At 49.5% G+C, this 24,050-nt stretch overlaps 1 protein-coding gene across 2 annotated transcripts; it reads left to right on the plus strand.

Annotated features, from left to right (window-relative positions):
* The first annotated feature begins 1,621 nt into the window (after nt 1-1,621).
* STK38 (serine/threonine kinase 38) lies at nt 1,622-20,226 on the plus strand. Of its 2 annotated transcripts, XM_061442560.1 has the most exons (14): nt 1,622-1,755; nt 3,359-3,491; nt 6,606-6,657; nt 6,805-6,927; nt 7,462-7,545; nt 8,529-8,652; nt 10,037-10,191; nt 16,090-16,192; nt 16,730-16,791; nt 17,695-17,812; nt 18,009-18,132; nt 18,866-18,961; nt 19,198-19,292; nt 19,887-20,226. In XM_061442560.1, exons 2-14 carry the CDS (start codon nt 3,361-3,363, stop codon nt 20,015-20,017), a joined length of 1,398 nt encoding a protein of 465 aa, XP_061298544.1. In that variant the 5' UTR covers nt 1,622-1,755; nt 3,359-3,360; the 3' UTR covers nt 20,018-20,226. The 2 variants fall into 2 exon arrangements, with proteins under 2 accessions (XP_061298544.1, XP_061298543.1); XM_061442559.1 differs by lacking the exons at nt 1,622-1,755; nt 3,359-3,491 and adding an exon at nt 5,913-6,243.
* The last annotated feature ends 3,824 nt before the right edge of the window (nt 20,227-24,050 follow it).

Raw genomic sequence — 24,050 nt, forward strand, 5'->3', positions numbered from 1 at the left:
TCTCAGAGCACATCAAGTTTTCTCAGCAGAAAACCAGCTTGAGGAGGCCATCCGTTTCCTGACAGGTAGCACATGGTTTTGCTCTTCACCTTTAATAGCAAACTGAGCAAAGCAAGGCCCAGTTTAATTGCAGAAATGAAACGTCATGCGTGTGTCATGTCATACATCAGTGTCTCCATCACGCTGGGCCTATACACACTGCTTCAAACCCTGTTGCTCCTGTGTTGCTGACAGACCTCAATTGCCTGTGCAGAAGGGACTAAACCCAAGGACTCCTCGGTGTTGTAATAAAACCCCTTTTCACCCTCTGAATTGCACTTTTTTTTTTCCTTTGGTAGAAATGTAAATAAAATGAAGCAAAATCCTCTTTCATTCCACACAGGGCTGAGTAGGACATGGGGGTGTTGGTCAGTGAGAAACTGGACACGACCCAGCCCAGAACCCCCCCGTGCTGGGCTGCATCCCCAGAGCGTGAGCAGCAGAGCAGGGAGGGGATCCTGCCCCTCTGCTGTGCTCTCCTGAGCTCCCACTTGCAGCACTGGGTGCAGTTGTGGGGTTCCCAACATAGGAAGGACATGGAACTGTTGGAACAGGTCCAGAGGAGGCCATGAGGATGCTCAGGGGCTGCAGCAGCTCCCGTATGGAGCCAGGCTGAGAACATTGGGGCTGTTCAGGATGGAGAAGCTGCGGGGAGACCTCAGAGCAGCTTCCAGTGTCTGGAGGGGGCTACAAGGATGCTGGAGAGGGACTCTTCATCAGGGACTGCAGTGATAGGACAGGGGGTGATGTTTAGACTGAAACAGGGGAAGTTCAGGTTGGATCTAAGGCAGAAGCTCTTCCCTGTGAGGGTGCTGAGGCGCTGGCACAGGGTGCCCAGAGAAGCTGTGGCTGCCCCATCCCTGGCAGTGTTCAAGGCCAGGTTGGACACAGAGGCTTGGAGCAAGCTGCTCTATGGAAGGGGTCCCTGCCCGTGGCAGGGGTTGGAGCTGGAGGAGCTTTAAGGTCCCTTCAACCCAAACCAGTCTGGGATTCCACGCTTCTATGAGCACTGGTGGTGTGGTACCTCTGTCCCTGTGGCCACTCCTGCGGACATCCCCTCACAGCGGGCCTGGCACTGACGTGAACCTCGCTCACGGCGCCCATGCGGGGAGGCGGGACGGGAGCAGGGCAGAGCTCAGGGGGCCGTGGAGCAGCGGTGGCGAGCGGGAGGGCAGCGCCCGCCCCTCCGAGCCCGCCCCTCCGAGCCCGCCCCTCCGAGCCCGCCCCTCCGAGCCCGCCCCTCCGAGCCCGCCCCTCCGAGCCCGCCCCTCCGAGCCCGCCCCTCCGAGCCCGCCCCTCCGAGCCCGCCCCTCCGAGCCCGCCCCTCCGAGCCCGCCCCTCCGAGCCCGCCCCTCCGAGCCCGCCCCTCCGAGCCCGCGCATGCGCTCTGCTGCCCTCCTAGAGTTCACCGGGGCGGTCCCCTCAGGGCGGGCGTGGCGAAGTAGCCCCGCCCCGCTGGCAGGGGGCGTGGCGATGGATGGCTGCGCATGCGCGCTGCCGCAGCGATTCCCCTCGGCGCTTGTCCCGTCCGGTTCGCCGTCGGCGCGGGGGGCGGCGGTGGCGGCGGAGGGGCTGCGGTCGCTCCGGTCGCTCCGGTCGCTCCGGTCCCGTTCCTCCCGTTCACAGCCAGCGCTGCCCCGCCTTCACCCCGCTCGGCAGCCCCGGGACCCCGCTGTCGCCTTCAGCTCCTCGCCGCCCCCCTCCCGGGGGGCTCCGGTAAGCGGCTGCCGCGCCCCGTGCTCCGCGTCCCCTCCTCGTCCTCTTCCTTCAGGCCGGGGCCCTTCGCCGCTCCTGGGCTGGGGCAGGGGGCGGCTCTCCCCGAAGCCCCTCGGGTCCAGCGGGGCCTTCATGGGCGATGTCCCCAGCGAGACCCCTCCTTCCCCTCGGTGCGGGGCCTGGGGCCCTTTTGTCCGCTCGCGGTGATGCTGCCGGGGCCGGGCCCCGCGAAGGGCCGCGATCGGCGCTAGCGGAGCCCCGGAGCATCCTGCCCGCCGCCGCCCCATCGGTGTCGGTGAGCTCCGGGCGCCGGTGCCGTGGGAACGGGAGCTGCCCGCCGGTGGTTTGGCTCCGCTGCTGCTGCTGCTTTTCTTCCCCTTTCTTATGCGCACCCCTTTGTAACCTGCTTGTGGCCGGTGGCTTTCCCTGTTCTCTAGGAGGTGCAAACCGGAGGCAGGGCTTTAGCAACTACTTGCTGATAGCGCAGGGATGTGACACACCATCTCCTGCATAGAGACCTGCCACTTGTGTGGGGTCCTTCAGAGCGGTTCCTCCGCAAACGCATAACTCCATCCCCAAACCATCTGGCTGGGGGTTATTACCGGCTCCCATGTTACCTCTAAACACAGCAAACAAAAGAGCTGGTGTCAGTTGAGGCTGTGATTCCAAAGGCCAGCAATGATGCCTTGGGAAGAGCTGCAAAAGAAATGAACAGAAAGGAAGCAAATCCCAGCACGGTGCCAGTGTCCAGCATTGTCAGACTGGGAAGTGTGGTTGAGGCTGACCTGTGCTGGTCAGAGCAACTTGTAGTGGCTGTTGCAGAACTGGGTTACGTGACCATGTGTTGTTGGGGCCAGAGCTGGACCAAGAGGTATTTTGACACTTGAAGTCTTTGCGTTTTAATGTGTTTTACAAAGTAGAGCAGGTCTGTCAAATATGCCCTGCAACAGTGCTGCTGGTTTGAAGCAGTATAATGTGGTACTTATGTGCTGGTTTCTCTTGAGAAATCATGTAGGATATTTACACTGAGTTGTTTTTTAACTACAGCTTGTTCAAAGCTGGGGTCCTCTGGATTTTGCCTTTATGAAAGCATCTGATAATGGAGAGAATGCTTAAGAGCAGCTGAATGCCTTTTTCTTTCCTTCCTCAGTTGCTCTGGTTTTGGGCTGCCTTTCAGGATTTGATAGATTTCCCAGCAGAAGGGACAGCAGGGAACTGCTGGAGTTGTTTCTGCCAGAGTTCCAGAAGGAGAAACTTCTGGATGAGATGCTTCAGAATGGTATTTCTGGATTTTCAACCTTTGTTAAAGGTAGAGTGTATTGGGAGAAACAAACCCTTGCAGGACTGCCTGAAACTGCGGTTTTTTGAGGCATCGTGTTTCTTAAGTTTCCTTCCCTCTTATTTTCAGATCAAAAATGTTCAAAACAGGAAGTTTGGCTTGTGTTTTGTAAGCCCTGTCTCTGCTTAGTTGTAGCTTAGACAGCTGTTGGCACTGGTAAAACCTGAGCTCTGTGATTCAGCATCACTTCATCGATTGCAGCTCTTGGAAGGTTATTTGTTATTTCTAACATTAAGTGTTTCCTCCCTTTTCCTTTCGTAACAGCCATGGCAATGACGGGCCCCACGCCGTGCTCCTCCATGAGTAACCACACCAAGGAGCGAGTTACAATGACAAAGGTGACGTTGGAAAACTTCTACAGCAACCTCATAGCGCAGCACGAAGAGCGAGAGATGAGGTAAAAATCTTCCTTTCCAAACTGGTTCAGAGCCAACCAGACACATAAACTGCATTTAGATTTCTGGGCTCAAAGCCAAACTAGGGTGGTTTTGCTAAGTGTGTGCCTGGGCACCTGGATGGGGCTTGGTATGAGTATCCAGGGCTGCTGGGTCTCTGCGTCCCATGGGAGTTCAGGCTGGAGCTGTTTGAGTTTCTCCTGAAACATGCACTTGCAAAAGTGATGTGACAGTTACTAGTTTAAGAACCCAGGTATTTGGTGGTGTGACTAAGGAGAAACTAGCTTTAGGATGTGCTTGGGATCTTTACAACCGTGAAGTAAAGCCAGTGTTCACAAGTATTTATCTTGCCCCTGTTCTGCTGCCTCTTCCCATTTTATGTCCCTAGTTGTAGTATTTAAAGCTAAATCTAGAGCATCACATTCAGTCTGGATTATAATGTGCCATCAAGTTGACTGATAAAGGAAGATAATCTTTCCAGCGACAGTGAGGGATTGCTGCTGTAAGGACCAAATGCTGGTTGTCTCTGTGAGTTGACTGAATGTATGGCCCCAGAGCGAGCAGGTTGAGAGAGGGGATCCTGCCCCTCTGCTGTGATCTGGGGAGAACCCCCCTGCAGCCCTGATCCAGCTCTGGGGCAGCAGCACAAGAGGGATGTGGAGCTGTTGGAGCGAGGCCAGAGGAGGCCATGGAGATGCTGCGAGGGCTGGAGCAGCTCTGCTCTGGAGCCAGGCTGAGAGAGCTGGGCTGGGGCAGCCTGGAGAAGAGAAGGCTCCTGAAGGGGAGACCTGAGAGCAGCTCCAGTGCCTGAAGGGGCTGCAGGAAAGCTGGAGAGGGGCTTGGGACAAGGGATGTAGGGACAGGCCAAGGGGAATGGCTTGAACCTGCCAGAGGGGAGACTGAGCTGAGCTCTTAGGCAGAAGCTCTTCCCTGTGAGGGTGCTGAGGCGCTGGCACAGGGTGCCCAGAGAAGCTGTGGCTGCCCCATCCCTGGCAGTGCTCAAGGCCAGGTTGGACACAGGGGCTTGGAGCAAGCTGCTCTATGGAAGGGGTCCCTGCCTGTGGCAGGGGTTGGAGCTGGAGGAGCTTTAAGGTCCCTTCCAGCACAAACCAATCAATGATGTCTTTAAATATGTTGGTCAAATATGGCATGTGATTTAACTGAGAAGTGTTACTTCTACTTTCCTTTGGTTGGAACTCTCTCATTTGCTGAATACCCTCCAGTGGTGGCACTGGGACTTCTGACGTTCTCCCAACTTGCTGTGTAGTCTGTAATCAGAATTTTGAAGAAGGTTCAGTGTTTGCTCACTTGCTGACTTGCTGCCAAAGGCCTCGCTAGACCCAAGAGGAATGCCTGCAAACCCCAGTAACGGCAGAAAGGAGGAAGCAATTTAGCAATAAATGCTAACTTGCATGGATACTTTCTTCAAAGTTTCAAATTAGTAAGGAGAGATTGAGGTCTGATCCAAACAGCAAATATCACTGACTTAATTCCTTCCTTTCTTCTTGCAAGGCTCTTTTCCTGCTTTTTATTATGAGCTCTATTGTCAACTCCCAAAAACTCGCCATCAGGGTATTTTCTGTTTGGGATCAAGACTTTGTCTGAACCAACATACTGGAAGTCAGGCTGGGAAAGTTGGGGCTTTTCAGTCTGAAGAAGAGACCTTAGAGCAGTTTCCAGTGTCTGGAGGGGGCTACAAGGATGCTGGGGAGGGACTCTTCATCAGGGACTGTAGCAGTAGAACAAGGGATGATGGGTTCAAACTGAAACAGGGCAAGTTCAGGTTGGATCTAAGGAAGCTCTTCCCTGTGAGGGTGCTGAGGCGCTGGCACAGGGTGCCCAGAGAAGCTGTTGCTGCCCCATCCCTGGCAGTGTTCAAGGCCAGGTTGGACACGGGCTTGGGTGAGATGTCCCTTCCTATGGCAAGGGGCTTGGAACTGGATGATTTTAAGGTCCTTTCCAACCCTAACTATTCTATGATTCTGTGACTTTAAGTTACATGGGGGTTTTTAGCAATAGTTGTGTCTGTGGATGTTTAGTTTGGAGTTTGAAGTGGTGCTGACAAAATCCATGCTGAAGTGCAGACAGGACCTTTTAAGGATATTTGGGGGCATTTCAGCGTCACTCAGTCACGCTGAGCTATTTAATTCTGCTTCAATTCAGTTGTTATTTGCTTCTGGAGTTGCTTTTGAGTGTGAAAGGACAGAGCTCACTGGGTGCTTGAAGAGCAAAGCCATTTAAATGGGCCTGATTGTGAATGTGATAACCCCAAATATTATCGCGTTGCAGCAGCTGCGTGGTGGCACAGGAGACAGGAAGAGGATCTTGCAAAGAATGACTTGCATAAAGGGAAGGAATTTTTGAGTACATTTTTAATGTTCTACCAATAAAACACCCATGGAGAGGGAAAACAAAGCAAATGGCAATCCCTGTTCAGCCAGTTATTAATATGATTGCTGTTGGGAAGAGGTTCCCAGAGGATGAAGGTTACAGATGTCCCCCGAAGCCATTCCTCTTGCTGAAGTCCTGCTTCCTTTTCTTCTTTTCTCCCAAATAATCCCTTAGTATTAAGGCTGTAAATATTCCTGATTCTTTAAGGGCACAATGTGGACAGATGTGTTCTGGCTTCCCAAAGATTTTGTTTTTCTCTTAGGAAATACCAAGTAACTTCTCATTTTGCATCTGATGAGTTTGAGATGCAGAGAAGTTGCAGACCCACAGATGTGTTGAAATAGCCAATTCACCCTGCAATAAGTGAGGCTTTTTGGTGTTTAAAGATTTATTGCACCTCTGGCCTTAAGTGACTTACCCAGCTGTCAAAGAGAGGCAGGAATTGAACCAGATCTTGATCTGCATTCATATACAATGAAAATATACACTTGAGTGAGCTGTGAAACTTGAGGTGGGTTTAGATTGTCAAAATTCGAGAGGACAAGGCTAGAATGGTAAAGATTCTTCAAGATTAATCTCATGTCCAAGTCTCCCTTATATATCATTTACACTTGGTATTTGCTGGCATTTGCTTTCCAGCAAGCCTAGTCCAGATGTGTTGCATATGTGAATGGGATACAAGAAACAGCCTTAATGATTCATCTTTCTACTTGCCTCTGCTCTAGACAAAAGAAGCTAGAACAAATGATGGAAGAAGAAGGCTTGAAAGATGAAGAGGTAATGAATATGGGAAAACTATCTTAGTGGTTGCATACCAGTGATTTTCTTTCATAACTGGAGATCTGGGATCTTGGAATCTCTGTCACCTCCATGGAGCCCACCTGCAGAGGTCTCACTGTGGTTTGTTCTTTTCCTAAACTCTAGAAAAGAATCAGGAGATCAGCACATGCACAAAAGGAAACAGAGTTTCTTCGCTTGAAGAGAACAAGGCTTGGCTTGGAAGACTTTGAGTCTTTAAAAGTCATAGGCAGAGGAGCATTCGGAGAGGTAAGTCTAGAAAAGATGACTAACCTTGTTTTTGAATGACACTGGTATTTGTTAGAAGACTTGCATAGTTTATACAAATGGAAGATGTAACAACCACACATTGATTTTTAGCTTAACAGTCACGTGCATCTGTCTTTATGCCTAATAACTGCTGTTCTAAACCCAGCGTGTACTTCAAAGGAACATGGATGCTGTTGAGAAGGACTTCATAAGTAAGCTCAGTACAGGCTTGGCAATCCACCTTCATTGTGGCCTCCTGGGCTGGCCTTGGAGATGGGGAGGGCTGGAGAGCTGCCTACAGTAGTGTCTTCTGGTGGCCTTCTTCAGTGAAGGAGGCTTTGCACCATCTGCTGTAGGTGTCCAAGTGCTCAGTGTGTCGTCTCTTACACTTGTTTGCCGTTGCTGTGCCTGTGTTAATGGCTTTTGGCTGTTACCATCTGATTTCATTAAACGAAAGCCAAGGGCTTGATACCCAAATGTGTCCAGAGCTCAGGTGACAGCGTGTACCTGATTGAATCCCTTGCATGTTCCCAGGTGCGACTCGTCCAGAAGAAGGACACGGGGCATGTTTATGCAATGAAGATACTTCGGAAAGCTGATATGCTTGAGAAAGAACAGGTGAGTGTCTGTCTTGAGTAGCAGCACTGCCATGGTGTTTCAGGTGACCCTGGGAGCTCGTTGTGATGTGTGGAGAGGGGTAAGAGGCAACTGTGGTTCAGGTTTATTAGCTGCAAGATTGTGTTGTAGGGTTTTTCCCCCCTTTCTGATGGAGGAATGACTTCTAATGCCTTGCTTAGTCCTAATGGAAATTGCAGTTGTGACCTCTTTATAAGAGGTTCTTCAGTCTGAAGCAGAGTAGGACTGAGCATGTTTTCTGCTTGAAAACCAAGGGAAGACAAGTGTTTTTTCAAGGACTAGTTTGTTTTTCTTCAGTGAAAGAAAGGGACAGTTCTATGTGTCTGATATATGTTCTTCTTCCTCATTTCATGACGATGTTACACATACACATGTGCAAATGATTCAGTACAGGCTTCAGGATGGGCGTGTTACTGCATTCCTGATTTATGGAATTGGATATAAACATCAAAGTGATATGACTGCTGGAACTCTGACTCACAGAGGCATAAAGTAGCAGTGTTTAATATTTTTAAGGCTTTCCTCTGTTAGTACTTCTGGGAAGAGAAGGCTCCTTAAGGGGAGACCTGAGAGCAGCTCCAGTGCCTGAAGGGGCTGCAGGAAACCTGGAGAGGGGCTTGGGACAAGGGCCTGGAGGGACAGGCCAAGGGGAATGGCTTTAACCTGCCAGAGGGGAGACTGAGATGAGCTCTTAGGCAGAAGCTCTTCCCTGTGAGGGTGCTGAGGCGCTGGCACAGGGTGCCCAGAGAAGCTGTGGCTGCCCCATCCCTGGCAGTGTTCAAGGCCAGGTTGGACACAGGGGCTTGGAGCAAGCTGCTCTATGGAAGGGGTCCCTGCCTGTGGCAGGGGTTGGAGCTGGAGGAGCTTGAAGGTCCCTTCCAAACTATTGTATGATTTATTTCATAGACAATGCATCTGATAAAAGACACATTTGTAATTAATCAAATCCATATGTGTATCTCCAGGTTGGCCATATTCGTGCGGAGCGGGACATTCTGGTGGAGGCCGACAGTCTGTGGGTTGTGAAGATGTTCTATAGTTTCCAGGACAAGCTAAACCTCTACCTTATCATGGAGTTCCTGCCGGGAGGTACCTGCCTGGAATCAGGCTGCTTTCCTTTCTTTTCCTTTCCTTTGGTTTGTGGATTTCTTAATAATAAATGTCATTAAGAATTAGATTTCTTAATAACAAATGTGGCCTGGGACTAGACCATATGTGGGTACTGTGCAGGTGTTACTTTGTGGGGAAACAAGTCATTGTAAAGCTTTCTGCTTTTAGGAGTTTGGGGCCTGAGGTCTTTGGGTGAGGCTCGAGGTTATCTGCTCATTTATTCTAGCTGCAGGTCATTGAAATTTGCCTTAATGTTCTGTAAGTTCTTAACCCTCCTGCACGCTGGCCACGGGTAGAACCATGACATAACCAGGTTTTGGTTTTCCAACCTTTTGCTTCTAGCTGCATTGCCACAGAAATAGCTTTTCAGGTCCATTTTTATTCCAGAGGATGATGCTTGTGCTTCAATGTTAATGCTATTGTAACTTAAGAAATCAGTTACACTGAAAGCCTGTGCGGGACTAATGAAAGCATGGGAATGCTTTCTGAGATGCACAGAAGCATTACAGATGTTTTCTGTAATAGCTCTGTTGCTGAAAGCATCTATTTTAATCTGTGATTTGGGTGTGTAATGAGCAGGGCAGCCCAAGGCTGACTCTTGTTTCAGGGATGCTTCTGTACTGCTATTTTATCCTTATGCTATTTGGCTATGTTGATAAGTTTAAGGCAGCTACAATAGAAGCCTTTCCACATATAGTGATACCAGGGCTCCTCGCTACAGGAAAGACATTGAGGTGCTGGAGCGGGGCCAGAGAAGGGCAGCGGAGCTGGTGCAGGGCCTGGAGCACAAGTGTGATGGGGAAGGGCTGAGGGACCTGGGGGGTTCAGGCTGGAGAAGAGAAGGCTCAGGGGGGACCTGATGGCTGCCTACAAGTGCCTGAGAGGAGGATGGAGCCAGGAGGGGCTGGGCTCTGCTCCCAAGGAACAAGGGATGGGACAAGAGGAAACGGCCTCAAGCTGCCCCAGGGCAGGTTTAGATGGAGCTGAGGAACAATTCCTGCCCCAGAGGGTGCTCAGGCATTGGAACAGGCTGCCCAGGGCAGGGCTGCAGTCACCGTCCCTGCAAGTGTTCACACAGCGTGGAGACGAGGCCTCAGTGCCATGGGTTAGGGGTGGCCTTGGCAGTGCTGGGCATGGTTGGACTGGATGAGCTTAAAGGGCTTTTCTGAGCTGGTTGATTCTGTGATTCTAAGGGAAAATACCAAAGTTTTTCCCAGAACTGGGAACTCTCTTATTTTGTATGAAATGAGGTTGGATTTGCTGAGGTTTGAAATAGCTTAGTTCTGTTCTTTGTAGACGTCTTCAGAATTACTAAAAGTGGAGTTTCTGTGTTCACTTTTGCTGTTTGTGGGGTGGCTTCTAGGTGACATGATGACATTGTTGATGAAAAAAGACACTCTAACAGAAGAAGAGACCCAGTTCTACATAGCTGAGACTGTGCTGGCCATTGATTCTATTCATCAGCTGGGTTTTATCCATCGGGACATAAAACCAGACAACCTTCTTCTGGATAGCAAGGTATGTACTAACCAGGGTCTGGGTGGTAGTGGATAGGTCTTGTTGTTTTGAATAGTGACCTGAACTGGTGTTAACAGTTGTGAAAGGAGATGGTGCTTCTTTCTTAGCCCTGTTCCTTCCAGCTTTTGAGGGCATATCTGCTGGGGGGGATAAAGACAAAGCAAAGCCAAGGCAGACCTCTCTTGCATTCACACCTCACTTAGGAGCTCTCTTCTGGCAGGTGTTGGAGGTACTTTTGGTTATTTCAGCTGCAATATAAAGCTCAGTTTCAGTTCTTCCCTTTTAGTCAAAGATGTTTCCTTTCTGTCTCACATCTGTACACTCCCACTTGCCAACTCTTGGGTGGATGATCATATCCAGTGTGAAGGATGTAGCTGTTCCATCAGTGAGGCTCAGAACAGAGATATTGTCTCCCTCAGACCAAGGTGTATTTCTGAGGCTGGCAGGGTTACCTGAGTGCCTCCAGAAGGCGTTTGCAGGCAGTTGGCAGAAAGCTTGGCCATTTCAGTATCCTCCTCTTGCTCACTACAAGTTTGCTTTACATTTAGCTCACTTGGTAAAAGGTTGTCAACAGTAAATACTTTACCACTAGCCAGGTAATGCACGATTGGAATTACTGAGGTAGAATCACAGAATCATAGAATCGTTAGGGTTGGAAAGGACCTTAAGATCATCAAGTTCCAACCCCCCTACCGTGGGCAGGGACACCTTACGCTAAATCATCACCCAAGGCCTCATCCAACCTGGTCTTGAACACTGCCAGGGATGGAGCATTCACAACCTCCCTGGGCAACCCATTCCAGTGCCTCACCACCCTCACAGGAAGGAACTTCCTCCTTAGATCCAATCTAAACTTCCCCTGTTTCAGTTTGAACCCGTTACCCCTTGTCCTGTCACTGCAGTCCCTGATGAAGAGTCCCTCCTCAGCATCCCTATAGCCCCCTTCAGACACTGGAAGCTGCTCTGAGGTCTCCACACAGCTTCTCTTCTCCAGGCTGAACAGCCCCAACTTTCTCAGCCTGGCTCCATACAGGAGGTGCTCCAGCCCCTGAGCATCCTCGTGGCCTCCTCTGGACTTGTTCCAACAGTTCCATGTCCTTTTTATGTTGAGGACACCAGAACTGCACACAGTGCTCCAGGTGAGGTCTCACAAGAGCAGAGTAGAGGGGCAGGATCACCTCCTTCAACCTGCTGGTCACGCTCCTTTTGATGCAGCCCAGGATACGGTTGCTTTCTGGGCTGCAAACGCACACTGAAGCCAACACCCCCAAGTCCTTCTCCGCAGGGCTGCTCTGAATCTCTTCTCTGCCCAACCTGTAGCTGTGCCTGGGATTGCTCCGACCCAGGTGTAGGACCTTGCACTTGGCATGGTTAAACTCCATGAGGTTGGCATCAGCCCACCTCACAGGCGTGTCGAGGTCCCTCTGGATGGCATTCCTTCCCTCCAGGGTATCAACCGAACCACACAGCTCGGTGTCATTGGCAAACTTGCTGAGGGCGCGCTCAATCCCACTGTCCATGTCAGCGACAAAGATGTTGAACAAGAGTGGTCCCAACACTGATCCCTGAGGGACACCACTCGTTACTGGTCTCCAGCTGGACATTGAGCCATTGACCACAACTCTTTGCGTGCCGCCATCCAGCCAGTTCTTTATCCACCAAGTGGTCCATCCATCAAATTGATGTCTCTCCAATCAGAGACAAGGATGCTTTACACGAGTCCAGGTAGATGCCATCAAATGCTCTACTCATGTCCATCAGTTCTGTAGCGCCATCATAGAAGGCCACCAAATTGGTCAGGCAGGATTTCCCCTTAGTGAAGCCATGCTGGCTGTCACCAAGCACCTTGTTGGTTTTCATGTGCCTTAGCATGCCTGCCAGGAGAATCTCCTCCAAGATTTTGTCAGGCACAGAGGTGAGACTGACTGCTCTGTAATTCCCTGGGTCATCCATTTTCCCCTTCTTGAAAATGGGGGTTATATTTCCCTTTTTCCAGTCGTTGGGAACTTCACCTGACTGCCATGAGTTCTCAAATATGATGGCCAGCGGCTTCACAACTTCATTCACCAGCTCCTTCAGGACCCGTGGATGGATCTCATCAGGACCCATGGACTTGTGCACGTTCAGATTTTTAAGATGGTCTCGAACCAGTTCCTCCCCTAGAGTGGGCCCAAGGTCTTCATTCTCACAGTCCCTGTGTCTGCCTTCCAAGACTTGGGTGGTATGGTCAGAGCCTTGGCCAGTGAAGACCGAGGCAAAGAAGTCGTTCAGAGCCTCAGCCTTCTCCAAATCCTGTGTAGCCAGTTCTCCCGAGAGCTTCCTGAGGGGGTCTCCATTCTCCCTAGTCTGTTTTTTATTTGCTATGTACCTGTAGAATCCCTTCCTGTTATCTTTAATACCTCTAGCTAAGTTTAATTCTAACTAAGCCTTAGCTTTCCTAACCTGGTCCCTAGCTTCTTGGACAACATCCCTGTACTCTTCCCATGCCACCTGTCCTTGCTGCCACTTATTATAAGCCTCTTTTTTCAGTGGAATTTTCCTCAGCAGCTCCTTATCCACCCAAGGAGGTCTCCTGGCCCTCCTGCTGCACTTCCTTCTGGTTGGGATGCAACACTCCTGAGCTTGCAGCAGGTGATCCTTGAATATCAACCAACAGTCTTGGTCCCCCTGCCCTCTAGGGCTGTATCCCATGGAACCTTACTAAGCAGGTTCCTGAAGAGGCCAAAGTCTGCTCTTTTGAAGTCCAGGGCAGTGAGCTTGCTGCACGCTCTTCTCACTGTCCTGAGGATCTCAAATTCGAGCATCTCATGATCGCTGCATCCAAGGCTGCCCTGGAGCATCACATTTCCAACGAGCCCTTCCCTGTTAGTGAGCACGAGGTCAAGCATGGCACCTCTCCTTGTTGGCTCCTCTATTACTTGCAGAAGGAAGCTGTCTTCTACACAATCGAGGAACCTCCTGGATTGCTTGTGCCAGGCCGTACCGTCCTTCCAGCAGATGTCAGGGTGGTTGAAGTCACCCATGAGAACAAGGGCCTGCGTGCGTGAGGCTTTTCCTATCTGCCTGTGGAGTGCTTCATCCACAGGTTCTCCTTGATCAGGCGGTCTGTAACAGATCCCCACAGTAATGTCTCCCATAGCTATTTTCCCTTTAACCCTGACCCACAAACGCTCTGTGGACTGCTCACCTGTCCCCAGACACAGTTCCATACTCTCCAGCCTATCCCTAACATAAAGGGCAACTCCCCTCCCCGCCTGCCAGGCCTGTCTTTTCTAAAGAGCCTGTAACCTTCCATCCCAACACTCCAGTCATAGGAGCTGTCCCACCATGTTTCTGTGATGCCTATTATATCATACCCCCGTAGACGTGCACACATCTCTAATTCCTCTTGTTTGTTCCCCATCCTACGGGCATTTGTATAGAGGCATCTGAGCCGAGCTCCAAATGAAGCCAGCTCCTTGGCTGGAGCGGCTGGGATATCTCTACATTGCTCCAAGCATTTATTATAGGTTCTGGCAACTGACTGGGAGTGTTGGGATGGAACGATGCCCCCCTCCCCCAACACATCTAGTTTAAAGCTGCCTTGACCAGTCTGGCAAGCCTCCTACCAAAACTGCTCTTTCCCTTCTTTATCATCAGAGCAGCTCCACCAGCCCCCACTAGACCCGGCCTACAAACTTGGGTCCCGTGTTCAAGACACCCAAACCCCTGACTATGACACCAGCCTTTTAACCAGTTACTAACCTGGCCAATCCTCCTGGCTTTTGTAGGTCCTCCCCTGTACCCTGGAGAATTGATGAAAAGACCACCTGAGTTCCAGAGCCCCTAACCACCTCCCCCAGGGCTCCGTAGTCCTTCTTCATGTTCCCCAGGCTACTGCTGTCTATATCCCTAGCACCCACATGTATCACCAGGAGTGGGTAGTAGTCCGTGGGAGTTACTAGAGCAGGCAGCCTGTCTGCCACATCCCTGATCCGTGCCCCCGGTAGGCAACACACCTCCCTTGAGGCGGGGTCTGGCCGGCACACGAGTGCTTCTGTCCCTTTCAGTGTAGAGTCCCCTACTACTATGACCCACCGCTTTTTCCTGGCAGCACCAGTAGAGATCTTCCTTAGCAGTGCATCAGCCGGCTGTTTCTGCCTCGAGTGCGCTTCCTCATTAGCCCCCTGCAGGACAGCAAAGCGGTTCTGTGTGGGGACAGGGGATTTAGGGGGCAGCCCCTTGCTTTTGGTTGTCCTTTTCCTTCTTTTTTTTCGTTGTTTTATTTGTCACTAATTCCCAGCTTCCCAGGTTAACGGCCTCCTTCTTTCCTTCATGAGCTAGAGGTGAAGCTCGAGGCCCCTGCACAGGTTGGGCCAGGAGCAAGCATTCCTGCTTCCTCTCAGCTTCCCTGACATCTTGCAGTCTATTAACAGCATCCCGCAGCTCAGCCCCTGCTGCAGGAGCACCTCCACCGGGGAGCACCAAGTGCAGCCCTGCCCATTGCGCACCTTTCCCTCACCAGACCGGTGCAGGCACTCTCTACACCCCGAGCTCTGCACTGCAGCCTCCCTCTCATCGGCTCTGTCTGGGTGCCGATGCTGCCACCGCCGGGGCAGCCAGAGCAGAGCCCCCAGACCGGGCCCTGCTCACACGACGGGTGCTCACCATCACACGACGGGTGCTCGCCATCACACGACGGGTGCTCGCCATCACACGACGGGTGCTCGCCATCACACGACGGGTGCTCACCATCACACGACGGGTGCTCACCATCCTGCTCCCCTGCCCGCGCGAACTGCCCCGACCCTCCCTGCTCGGCGCGCTCCCTGGGCAGGTTTTTACCCCCTCAGGGCTGGTGCTGCTGCTCCTGGCTCTGTCCCCTGTGAGTCCCTGCTCGCCCCAGTGGAGCTGCTGGCTCTGGGCAGGTCCTGCTGAGGACTCGAGGCTCCCTCGGTGGCTCTCCCTGCTCTGAGTTGAGGCTCCTGGACGCTGATCTCCCCCCGCTCCGGTGTTGAAGGCGTCCTCTCTCGAGCTGCTCCCCTCAGCAATTGACCCCATGTAGACGTAGGTAAATGAAGGGTTTTGGAAAGGATCTGTGTTTTAGATACACATCTGAAAACTGCACCTCTTTGGTGCACTAAGACAGACCCAGTCACTGAGTTGAAGGTGTTAATTATGGGGGTCAGTGCAAAACCCAGGGACTTGGCTGCCTCTGCAGATATTTGCTGTCACTCTGAAGGGGTCAAAAGCTTGCAGGAGCAGAGGTTTCTTGAAGTAAATAGCTACTGGGCTTTCTCTGTGTTGTAGTGATGAATGTATTGATAGCTTCATTCATAGGATCACAGAATCAACCAGGCTGGGGAAGCCCTTTAAGCTCATCCAATCCAAGCATTCCCAGCACTGCCCAGGCCACCCCTAACCCGTGGCACTGAGGCCTCGTCTCCATGCTGTGTGAGCACTTGCAGGGACGGTGACTGCAGCCCTGCCCTGGGCAGCCTGTTCCAATGCCTGAGCACCCTCTGGGGCAGGAATTGTTCCTCAGCTCCATCTAAACCTGCCCTGGGGCAGCTTGAGGCCGTTTCCTCTTGTCCCATCCCTTGTTCCTTGGGAGCAGAGCCCAGCCCCTCCTGGCTCCATCCTCCTCTCAGGCACTTGTAGGCAGCCATCAGGTCCCCCCTGAGCCTTCTCTTCTCCAGCCTGAACCCCCCAGGTCCCTCATCTGCTCCTCACAGGATGTGTGCTCTATGTACACAACCAGTCTTAGGCTAAAACCAGCAATGCAAAAAAGCGCATCCATTTATTATACAAAATAAATGGAGGGGAAGAAGTAGAACAGTTTATTGCTATATATCTTATGGTGTGATCATGTCTCATATTGGTTTTGTTTTCTTTTCTTGGCGTGTTATTTGTTTCTAGGGTCACGTGAAACTCTCAGATTTTGGTCTGTGTACTGGCCTAAAGAAAGCCCACAGAACAGAATTCTACAGGAACTTGAACCACAGTCTTCCCAGTGACTTCAGTGAGTGCTTTGGCTTCAGAAGGCATTCTGTGTACCGACAGCCCCTCTCAATGTGAGGCTGTAAGGCTGCAGTGAGGGCTCTTGTGACCAGTATTGCTTCTTGAGGTGTAGTTTTCATTTTCTGGTAGCAATTTCAGTTCCTTTAAAACAAAACCATCTTCCTGTTGTCTTTGCAATAGACTCTGCTGCAGCCCTTCTTCCTGTGTGAAATAAAGCTCAAATGAACACTGTGTGACTTGGTAGATGGCGGCTTATCTCGGGTGATATTTAAATGACTAAGTGAGCACAAAGTCTCTTTGAAGAGTCAGTCGTTTTCTCAAGAGGATAACTTTGATCATGGGGTGCTAATGAAAAGCTTGATAAACTTTTATTGCTCCTACATAGGTTTGGAACTTGCTGGTGGGTTGAGGGTGGCGACCTGGGTAAGGCCCTGGCTGCCTTTTTTGTTGTAAAGAACTTTAGTGTAATGGTTTGGTGGTAAAAGTGTATACTGGGGGACCAGTGGGATTCAGTCACATACATCCTGATCTCTTTCAGCTTTCCAGAACATGAATTCCAAAAGGAAAGCAGAGACGTGGAAGAGAAATAGACGGCAGTTGGTAAGTACATTTCACCTGCTTGGTGTTCTCTGCTGAGCTGTTCCATTCAAATAGCATGCATTTAAATGACAGCGATTAATCCAGAGTTCTGAACAATGCTGAAATAATAATTCAGAAAGAAATAATGCTTTCTCTTTTAAAAAGAGGAATGACTCTCACTTGTCCTTCATCCGTCTGCTGAACAGCTGGTGACATATGTGCCTGCGGTGGCACTGTCATCATTATTTACATTGATAGCTGATGCCTCCCAGCTAAAACAGTTCTTAGAATCATACAATGAACACTGATTTGTGTTCAAAGGAACCTTAAAGCTCTTCCACCTCCAACCCCTGCCATGGGCAGCAGCTTGCTCCAAGCCCCTGTGTCCAACCTGGCCTTGAACACTGCCAGGGATGGGGCAGCCACAGCTTCTCTGGGCACCCTGTGCCAGCGCCTCAGCACCCTCACAGGGAAGAGCTTCTGCCTAAGAGCTCTCATCTCAGTCTCCCCTCTGGCAGGTTAAAGCCATTCCCCTTGGCCTGTCCCTACATCCCTTGTCCCAAGCCCCTCTCCAGGTTTCCTGCAGCCCCTTCAGGCACTGGAGCTGCTCTCAGGTCTCCCCTTCAGGAGCCTTCTCCTCTCCAGGCTGACCCAGCCCAGCTCTTTCAGCCTATTTCCAAAGCAGAGGTGATGCAGTGATGACCCTTCCAAGATGTGTATTAACAGTGGTACCATTCCCCTGATGGTATTTTAAGACTCCTTCACATGAACATGTTGATTTTTGTCTTTCCATGTCTTGAAAAATGCTAAAGAATTTCAGAGACAGCCTGGTGTCTTCCTCAAAACGGGCTCTGTTGGACAAGTTCCCACATCCGTATGAGGCAGCTTTCTCTAATGATGCCTGACTGATGGTGTTTGTTCCAGGCTTTCTCTACTGTGGGAACTCCAGATTACATTGCTCCTGAGGTTTTCATGCAGACTGGCTACAACAAGCTTTGTGACTGGTGGTCGCTTGGGGTCATCATGTACGAGATGCTCATCGGTAAGAGAGGCAGTGCACAGGGTTTAAGCAGGAATTGTGTAGGGTATCGGCTGTATCTGTGTGCTTGGGCTCAGCTGCTCAAAGCATCCACTCTTAGGTGGTTTGTGAGGTGTGCTCTGGCCACTGCATCACAGGCTTCAGCAACGAGGGGAGCTGGTTCTGCTTTGGACAAGGTTGGGTTTTTCTTTCTTTTCAGGTTATCCACCCTTCTGCTCTGAGACTCCTCAAGAAACATACAAGAAAGTCATGAACTGGAAAGAGACTCTGACTTTTCCTCCAGAAGTTCCAATATCTGATAAAGCCAAGGATCTTATTTTAAGGTGCCAGGCATATGGTTTGTCAGTTAATAGAGTACTTTCTTGTCTTGTCAGCTGTATTATATGCCTCTCATAGCTTGCTTCACCTGAAAACCCCCTGATGCTACATACTGTTACACACATGCATCAAATGCTGAACTCCCTCGTCAAATATATTTGTCTCTCAGAGGTCATTTAGTGGTTCCTTGACTAAACTGTGCTGAAAAGCAGCTCCCATGTAAGTGCTGCTATTCTGGCAAAATACAGATGTATCTGCTCCTTATTTTGTCTGTGAGCTTCTTATGAAGCAACTTAAATCTTTCTGATCGTGTAAGCAGAGCTTGCTGCTTACAGTAGCAATGGTTTTGCCACTGTAAGCACTGGAGCATACAAATGTATCCCAGTGCATGCTGACTGCTTCTCTTCCATTTATATATCCAATCCCTTCTCTATTTTCAGGACAGAAATATAAATGTCTAGCTCTTTAGGCTTTATATTGTTCTCCTGCTCTGCACTGGTCCTGAAATAGAAAGGGCACGTTATCCTCTTGGGAAAGAATACCACATCTTAATTGTAGCATTTGACACAACATTCCTAAACATAACTTTGTGTGTTGGTTTTGCTGTGGGAGTTCTTAATCTTCTCCATTTATGTGTTAAGAAGCCATAGTAGTACCAGTTCGGAAAGCTGTTCCATTGTGGGATGGAATGCTTTCGTTTTCATTCTTCCTTCATTGTCATTCTTCCTTCCGTCCCAGATTTTGCTGTGAATGGGAGCACAGAATTGGTGCATCTGGTGTGGAGGAAATAAAGAGTAACCCATTCTTTGAAGGGGTTGATTGGGAGCATATCAGGTAAGATGCTTTGCAGCATCTATGGGCTGCTTAAAGCCAGTTCCCTTCGACAGAAGGGAGTAGCTTGGTTGGCATTTATCATATCCAGGTGTGGGTGAGAGTGTTTTGGTCCCTGTCTGAAGCTTGCCAAAGTTTAGGTACCTTCAGTCTTTGATTCTGTTAAGAAATGGGAAGTGGCTGAATCCTGCTTTCTGCTGGCTTTGAAATCTCATTGCTGAATCTGCTCTTCCTGGCAGAGAGAGACCTGCTGTGATTTCCATAGAAATTAAAAGCATTGATGATACCTCAAACTTTGATGAATTTCCAGAATCTGATATCCTTAAACCAACAGGTAAATGCTTTGATTCTGCATGTAAAGAATCCTTTTTCTCCAACAGAATAACATAAATTTCCTGTTAATCAGAGAAAGGATCTTACTAGATACTGGCTTCTTTTATTATGATCACATTGTTCGCTTGGTAGCCTTGTGGTGCAAGGGTGTGCAAGCTGTAATATGGTGTTTGGGAGATGGGATGCAGACTTGTAAATGATGCAGGAGCATCTGAGGGTGCCTCTAAGAGGCAGCAGAGCTCAAGTCTCAGCAGGTCCATGAGCCCAACCCTGCAGTGTCCTTTGGGACTACCTAATTCTTGGTGTAGGGGGTAGGGTATGGTGGGACAGGAGGTGAGAAGTTTTGGTGTAAATCTCTAAGGGATCCTTGTATTTACACATCAAAGCATCAAAGCATCATCACACGTTTGCTCCATATGCTTAAAGAACACGTTACAGTGTTTGACTGGGGTTGAGGAATGGCACACTGAATGCCCAGACTCATGGTTATTTCTTCATTTAGAAGCACTGTGCCCTGGTCGACATCCAGTGTTCTGTAGGAAACTAAACTCTGCAGTCTTCAGGGGGTAACTCTGGTTTTTCTGTGTCTTACCAGTGGCCACCAGCAACCACCCAGAGACTGACTACAAGAACAAGGACTGGGTTTTTATCAACTACACCTACAAGCGATTTGAAGGTCTGACAGCCCGAGGAGCGATCCCATCCTACATGAAAGCAGGAAAGTAATAAATCATTACCTGGGACAACTTCTGAGCCATGGAATTCTGCTCCCGTACTTTGGGTCGAGACCCCCACAAGAACTGCTTCCTTTTTCTAATGAAAACTTGAGGGCTATAAACTCTCGGAGAAGACTTCAGGACCCTGTTTTGTTACACACCCTGGTTGTTACTAAGGACTTTTCCTACATCATTGAATGTTTGTGTCATCTCTGCTTCAGGAGCACGAGGTTGTTGTCTTTTTAAACTCCTTGCCAGTTGTACAGTCTGTTGGGAGAGCATCCCTTCCCTTGGACATGCAAAGCTCTTCACAGGGACTGCTTTGCCAGTCCTGCATGAAGTGAGAAACTCAACCTGCCAATTCTGCCAGCGCTGTCTTCCCTAGTGGCAAAGGACTTCAGTACAGAGGAAACAAAGCAATAATGAAAGCCTGAGACAGAAAACTCTCCAGTAAACTATCTATGTAGTAGGACACAACTCGGATTGCCTTAACCTTAGTTTGTAGTGTTGGTTTTTACTTGGAAGCCTCTCTAATGGCATTTCTCACCTCTGGCGCAGCAGCCTCCAGTTGCAGTGCACTTTACTTTTGGTACTAGGACAGGATTTGACCCTCAAGCCATTTAATGTTTTTGTTCTAAATTAGTAACTGTGCAACACTTTTTGTTTCTTTGACAGTCTTAGGAGAAACGGGCCAGTTCCTCAGCAAGCACCAACAGTTTTCACTGACTGTATGCAAGGATGGATCTCTCAAGGCTGCAGATAATGCAAACTACAGCTGGTAACCCAAGTGGAGCTGGAATTAGAGCAGAGAGGAAAGGAAACGCGTTTAACCTGAGCCTTGCTGGGGATCTTGTGCGCAGCCTGGTCAGCCAGGAGGCTTCCCGGTCCTGCTGCTGCCATCTTTTGGCCACTTCGAAGATCTGCTGCATCTTCACTGGTTTAAGGACAAACGCATCTTTCTGTGGCCTTTCTGCCCTTGGTTTTGAGCAAACAGCATCAGATTCGTCCATGAGTCTTGCTGGTGGAGGCCTCCCCGGCTTTTCCTTAAGGAGTTTCTCTTGCTGTGTGGCTGAACCATCAGTCCCTGTAGTCTTCCAAAGAGACAGTGATCATGGGCTCAGTGCTGGGGCAGTGGAGCCCACTTTTCCCCTCTTTTCCTCTATCTTATTGCCTGGTGTCATTTCTACAAGTACATTCAGTTATGGTCGGGTTGCTCTCCAGGAGAGCTGGAAAGTGCCTTTCCTTGCCTGGGCATCCCAGAACATGCCTGCAGTTTGGAAGGGAGGATTCTGCCTCAGCTGAGCTTTTGCTAATCCCTTTTTGCTCCACTTTGCACCTATTTTGTAGTTAACTCTGCAAAATGCCTCTGGTTAATGGGTCCAGGGGCAGGAGGCATTAACCTTTGGGCCTGCCTGGTTCCAGTCTTTAGCTCTCAATTAGGTCTACATATACATGTATAAATGTGATGGGGTTTCTAAAAGCTTGTTATCAATTTGAATTGTCTTGGATTCTTGCAAACTTCCTGGTGCTGAACACTTAACTACATAGCACACACAGACAAAGTTGTTCAGAAACAAAGCCAGAGCAGTGTTTCAGAGTCAAAGGAAGCTCTCAGTTATATTTAATCCTAATATTCTAGATTAGGAGGTGAAAGAAAATGAGTTTGTTGTGAAACTTGTTTTAATAGGTGCTTTTTAGGGAATTTTTACCTAGATGTCTTTTGAATTGAGTGCCATTGTGAAGGACTGGTTGGGGGATTGGAGTGCTGTATACACTGTATACAGTGGGTGATAACTGCTTAGCATCCTTCCCCTGACCACTCCTTGTGCTTTTTGTATGTGTCCTAGCAGTTGCCATAAGCAGTGTAGATACCACTTGGATCCTACAAAGCTGAAATGCAAACATAGCCTTAATCAAAGCCCCAGGATCACTGCAGTGAGCAGGGCTTACTCCAATGAACAAGGGCTAACTGAAGCTATGATTTACAGGGTCAGGATTTTCATCGGCTAGTCAGTCATAGCATCCTCTGCTCCCTTTTCCCTTTTTATGGAGGACTGATTCCAACTTCTCAGATTGCTCCATCTCCTTATCCTGCAGGTTTTTTTCCAGCTGTGTGAAGATGTTGCCTTACAAACCACTGGAAAACTCTGAGGTGTTAATATCAAACCAGTCTTAAAACTTCCTAACAGCTTAGTTACTGCCTTAAAATAATGATAATTAAAACCTCCAAGTCCCTTCAAGCTGCTGTGGCTTAGGAATAAATGATTTTTTGGGATAGTAGCTGCATTCTTAGCCCTTTACTGAAAGGGACTGGCATTTTTATTTCTAAATACCAAAGATGAAGTGAAGCAACTCCAACTTGGGATAATTTGCTGTAAAACCAACCCTTTATGGGAACATGGACTGTGCATTTTTAGCGTGTGTGTGTTTGGAATCCTCTGGTTGTTACTTTTTGAGTTAAAGGTCAAGTTTTCCGAAGGCACAAGGAGCAGTTGTCACCCTCACTCCTGTTGTATTATGGTTGTGTTGTGAGCCTGCTTCCTGCTACAGCTGAGACAAAAAGTACAGCATCTTCTTTCCAGGATCCAGCTTTCATTTCGTTTTCAGAGGAACATTTTACTGTGCCTGTTCCATGTTAGCCAAATGTTTTCCTTAGCTCCTGGCTCGTGTATCGAGGTTGTATGTATCTCCTAGCTCTGGTTTTTATTTAAGCTGCAAGCAGTTGCTGGACTTACAGGAGTAATTCCAGTCTGAATTTCCAATGGATCTGAACCTGAGTGATGCTGCCTTCATCTCCGTATCATGCCTAGCACAAAACTGCACTAAGTGTTTCTTACCACTGCGCACTGACTCTGCCTTAACCTGTAAGTGGAAACAAGCACCTGTAAATACTTCAAAGCTGTTACAAAACTGCCCTGTCCAATGGGGCAGGGGAGTGGGGGTTGCTTTTTATGGGATGATCTTTGCATTGTGTTGTGTAAATAAAATCCTCCTAGGAAAGGAATCTCTTGGGTTCTTGTTTCAGACTTGAAATTCATTTTAGAGTCAGGTGCTCAGGGGTGGGAATGCAGCGGCAACCCACGGGCTAAGGACAGGCTGAGAACACTGGGGCTGTTCAGCCTGGAGAAGAGAAGCTGCTGGAGACCTCAGAGCAGCTTCCAGTGTCTGAAGGGGGCTACAAGGATGCTGGAGAGGGACTCTTCATTAGGGACTGCAGTGACAGGACAAGGGGTGATGGGTTCAGACTGAAACAGGGCAAGTTCAGGTTGGATCTAAGGCAGAAGCTCTTCCCTGTGAGGGTGCTGAGGCTCTGGCACAGGGTGCCCAGAGAAGCTGTGGCTGCCCCATCCCTGGCAGTGTTCAAGGCCAGGTTGGACACAGGGGCTTGGAGCAAGCTGCTCTGGTGGAAGGGGTCCCTGCCTGTGGCAGGGGGTAGGAACTGGATGATCTTAAGCTCCTTTCTAACCTAAGCAAGTTTGGGATTCTGTGACTGTATTTCCTATAGATGCACGGCAGCAATGTGACCCTGTTAAAGTGCTACGTCCAGAAGAATTAAACCTTTCTGGAAGAGTACAACTTGCCTTTGGGCAAGGGTGCACAATCCTGGCCTTTCTTGTGGCTGCAGTGTATACATGTAACTTCATTTTACCAGCTTCAGGACAAGTTGGTTTTCCTCTGTTTTTAAAAGGCACAATAAGCAGTGAGCACGTGGCACTGGAAGCAAAGCTCTGACCATTATTTTCCTATCAGTCTGTAACATGCCAAAATCCATTGTGGTTCTTAGTTCATCGCTTCACCCTTGTGTCAGCTCCACTTGTGAGTATGAGTTCCTGTCATCATCTGAGTAACTCTCTTGGTGGCCTTCTCAAGCCTCCTCAAGAAAACCCTTGAGGTGCATCCACCACTGAAGATGGGAATAAAAGCCAGACCTGCTCCAAAGCTGTTTTCTTCTCCAGTTGGAGTTGTAGAAGTGGAGAGCAACTTTCACATCAAAAGCAGCATTCTGACTTGGTGTAGATGCTGCACAGCTGCTGGGTTCAGTA

Source organism: Pezoporus flaviventris, unplaced genomic scaffold, assembly GCF_033815535.1.
Source record: "Pezoporus flaviventris isolate CSIRO_AGI_PZ_B2104156 unplaced genomic scaffold, CSIRO_AGI_Pfla_v1 ptg000228l, whole genome shotgun sequence".
Classification (NCBI taxonomy): domain Eukaryota; kingdom Metazoa; phylum Chordata; class Aves; order Psittaciformes; family Psittacidae; genus Pezoporus; species Pezoporus flaviventris.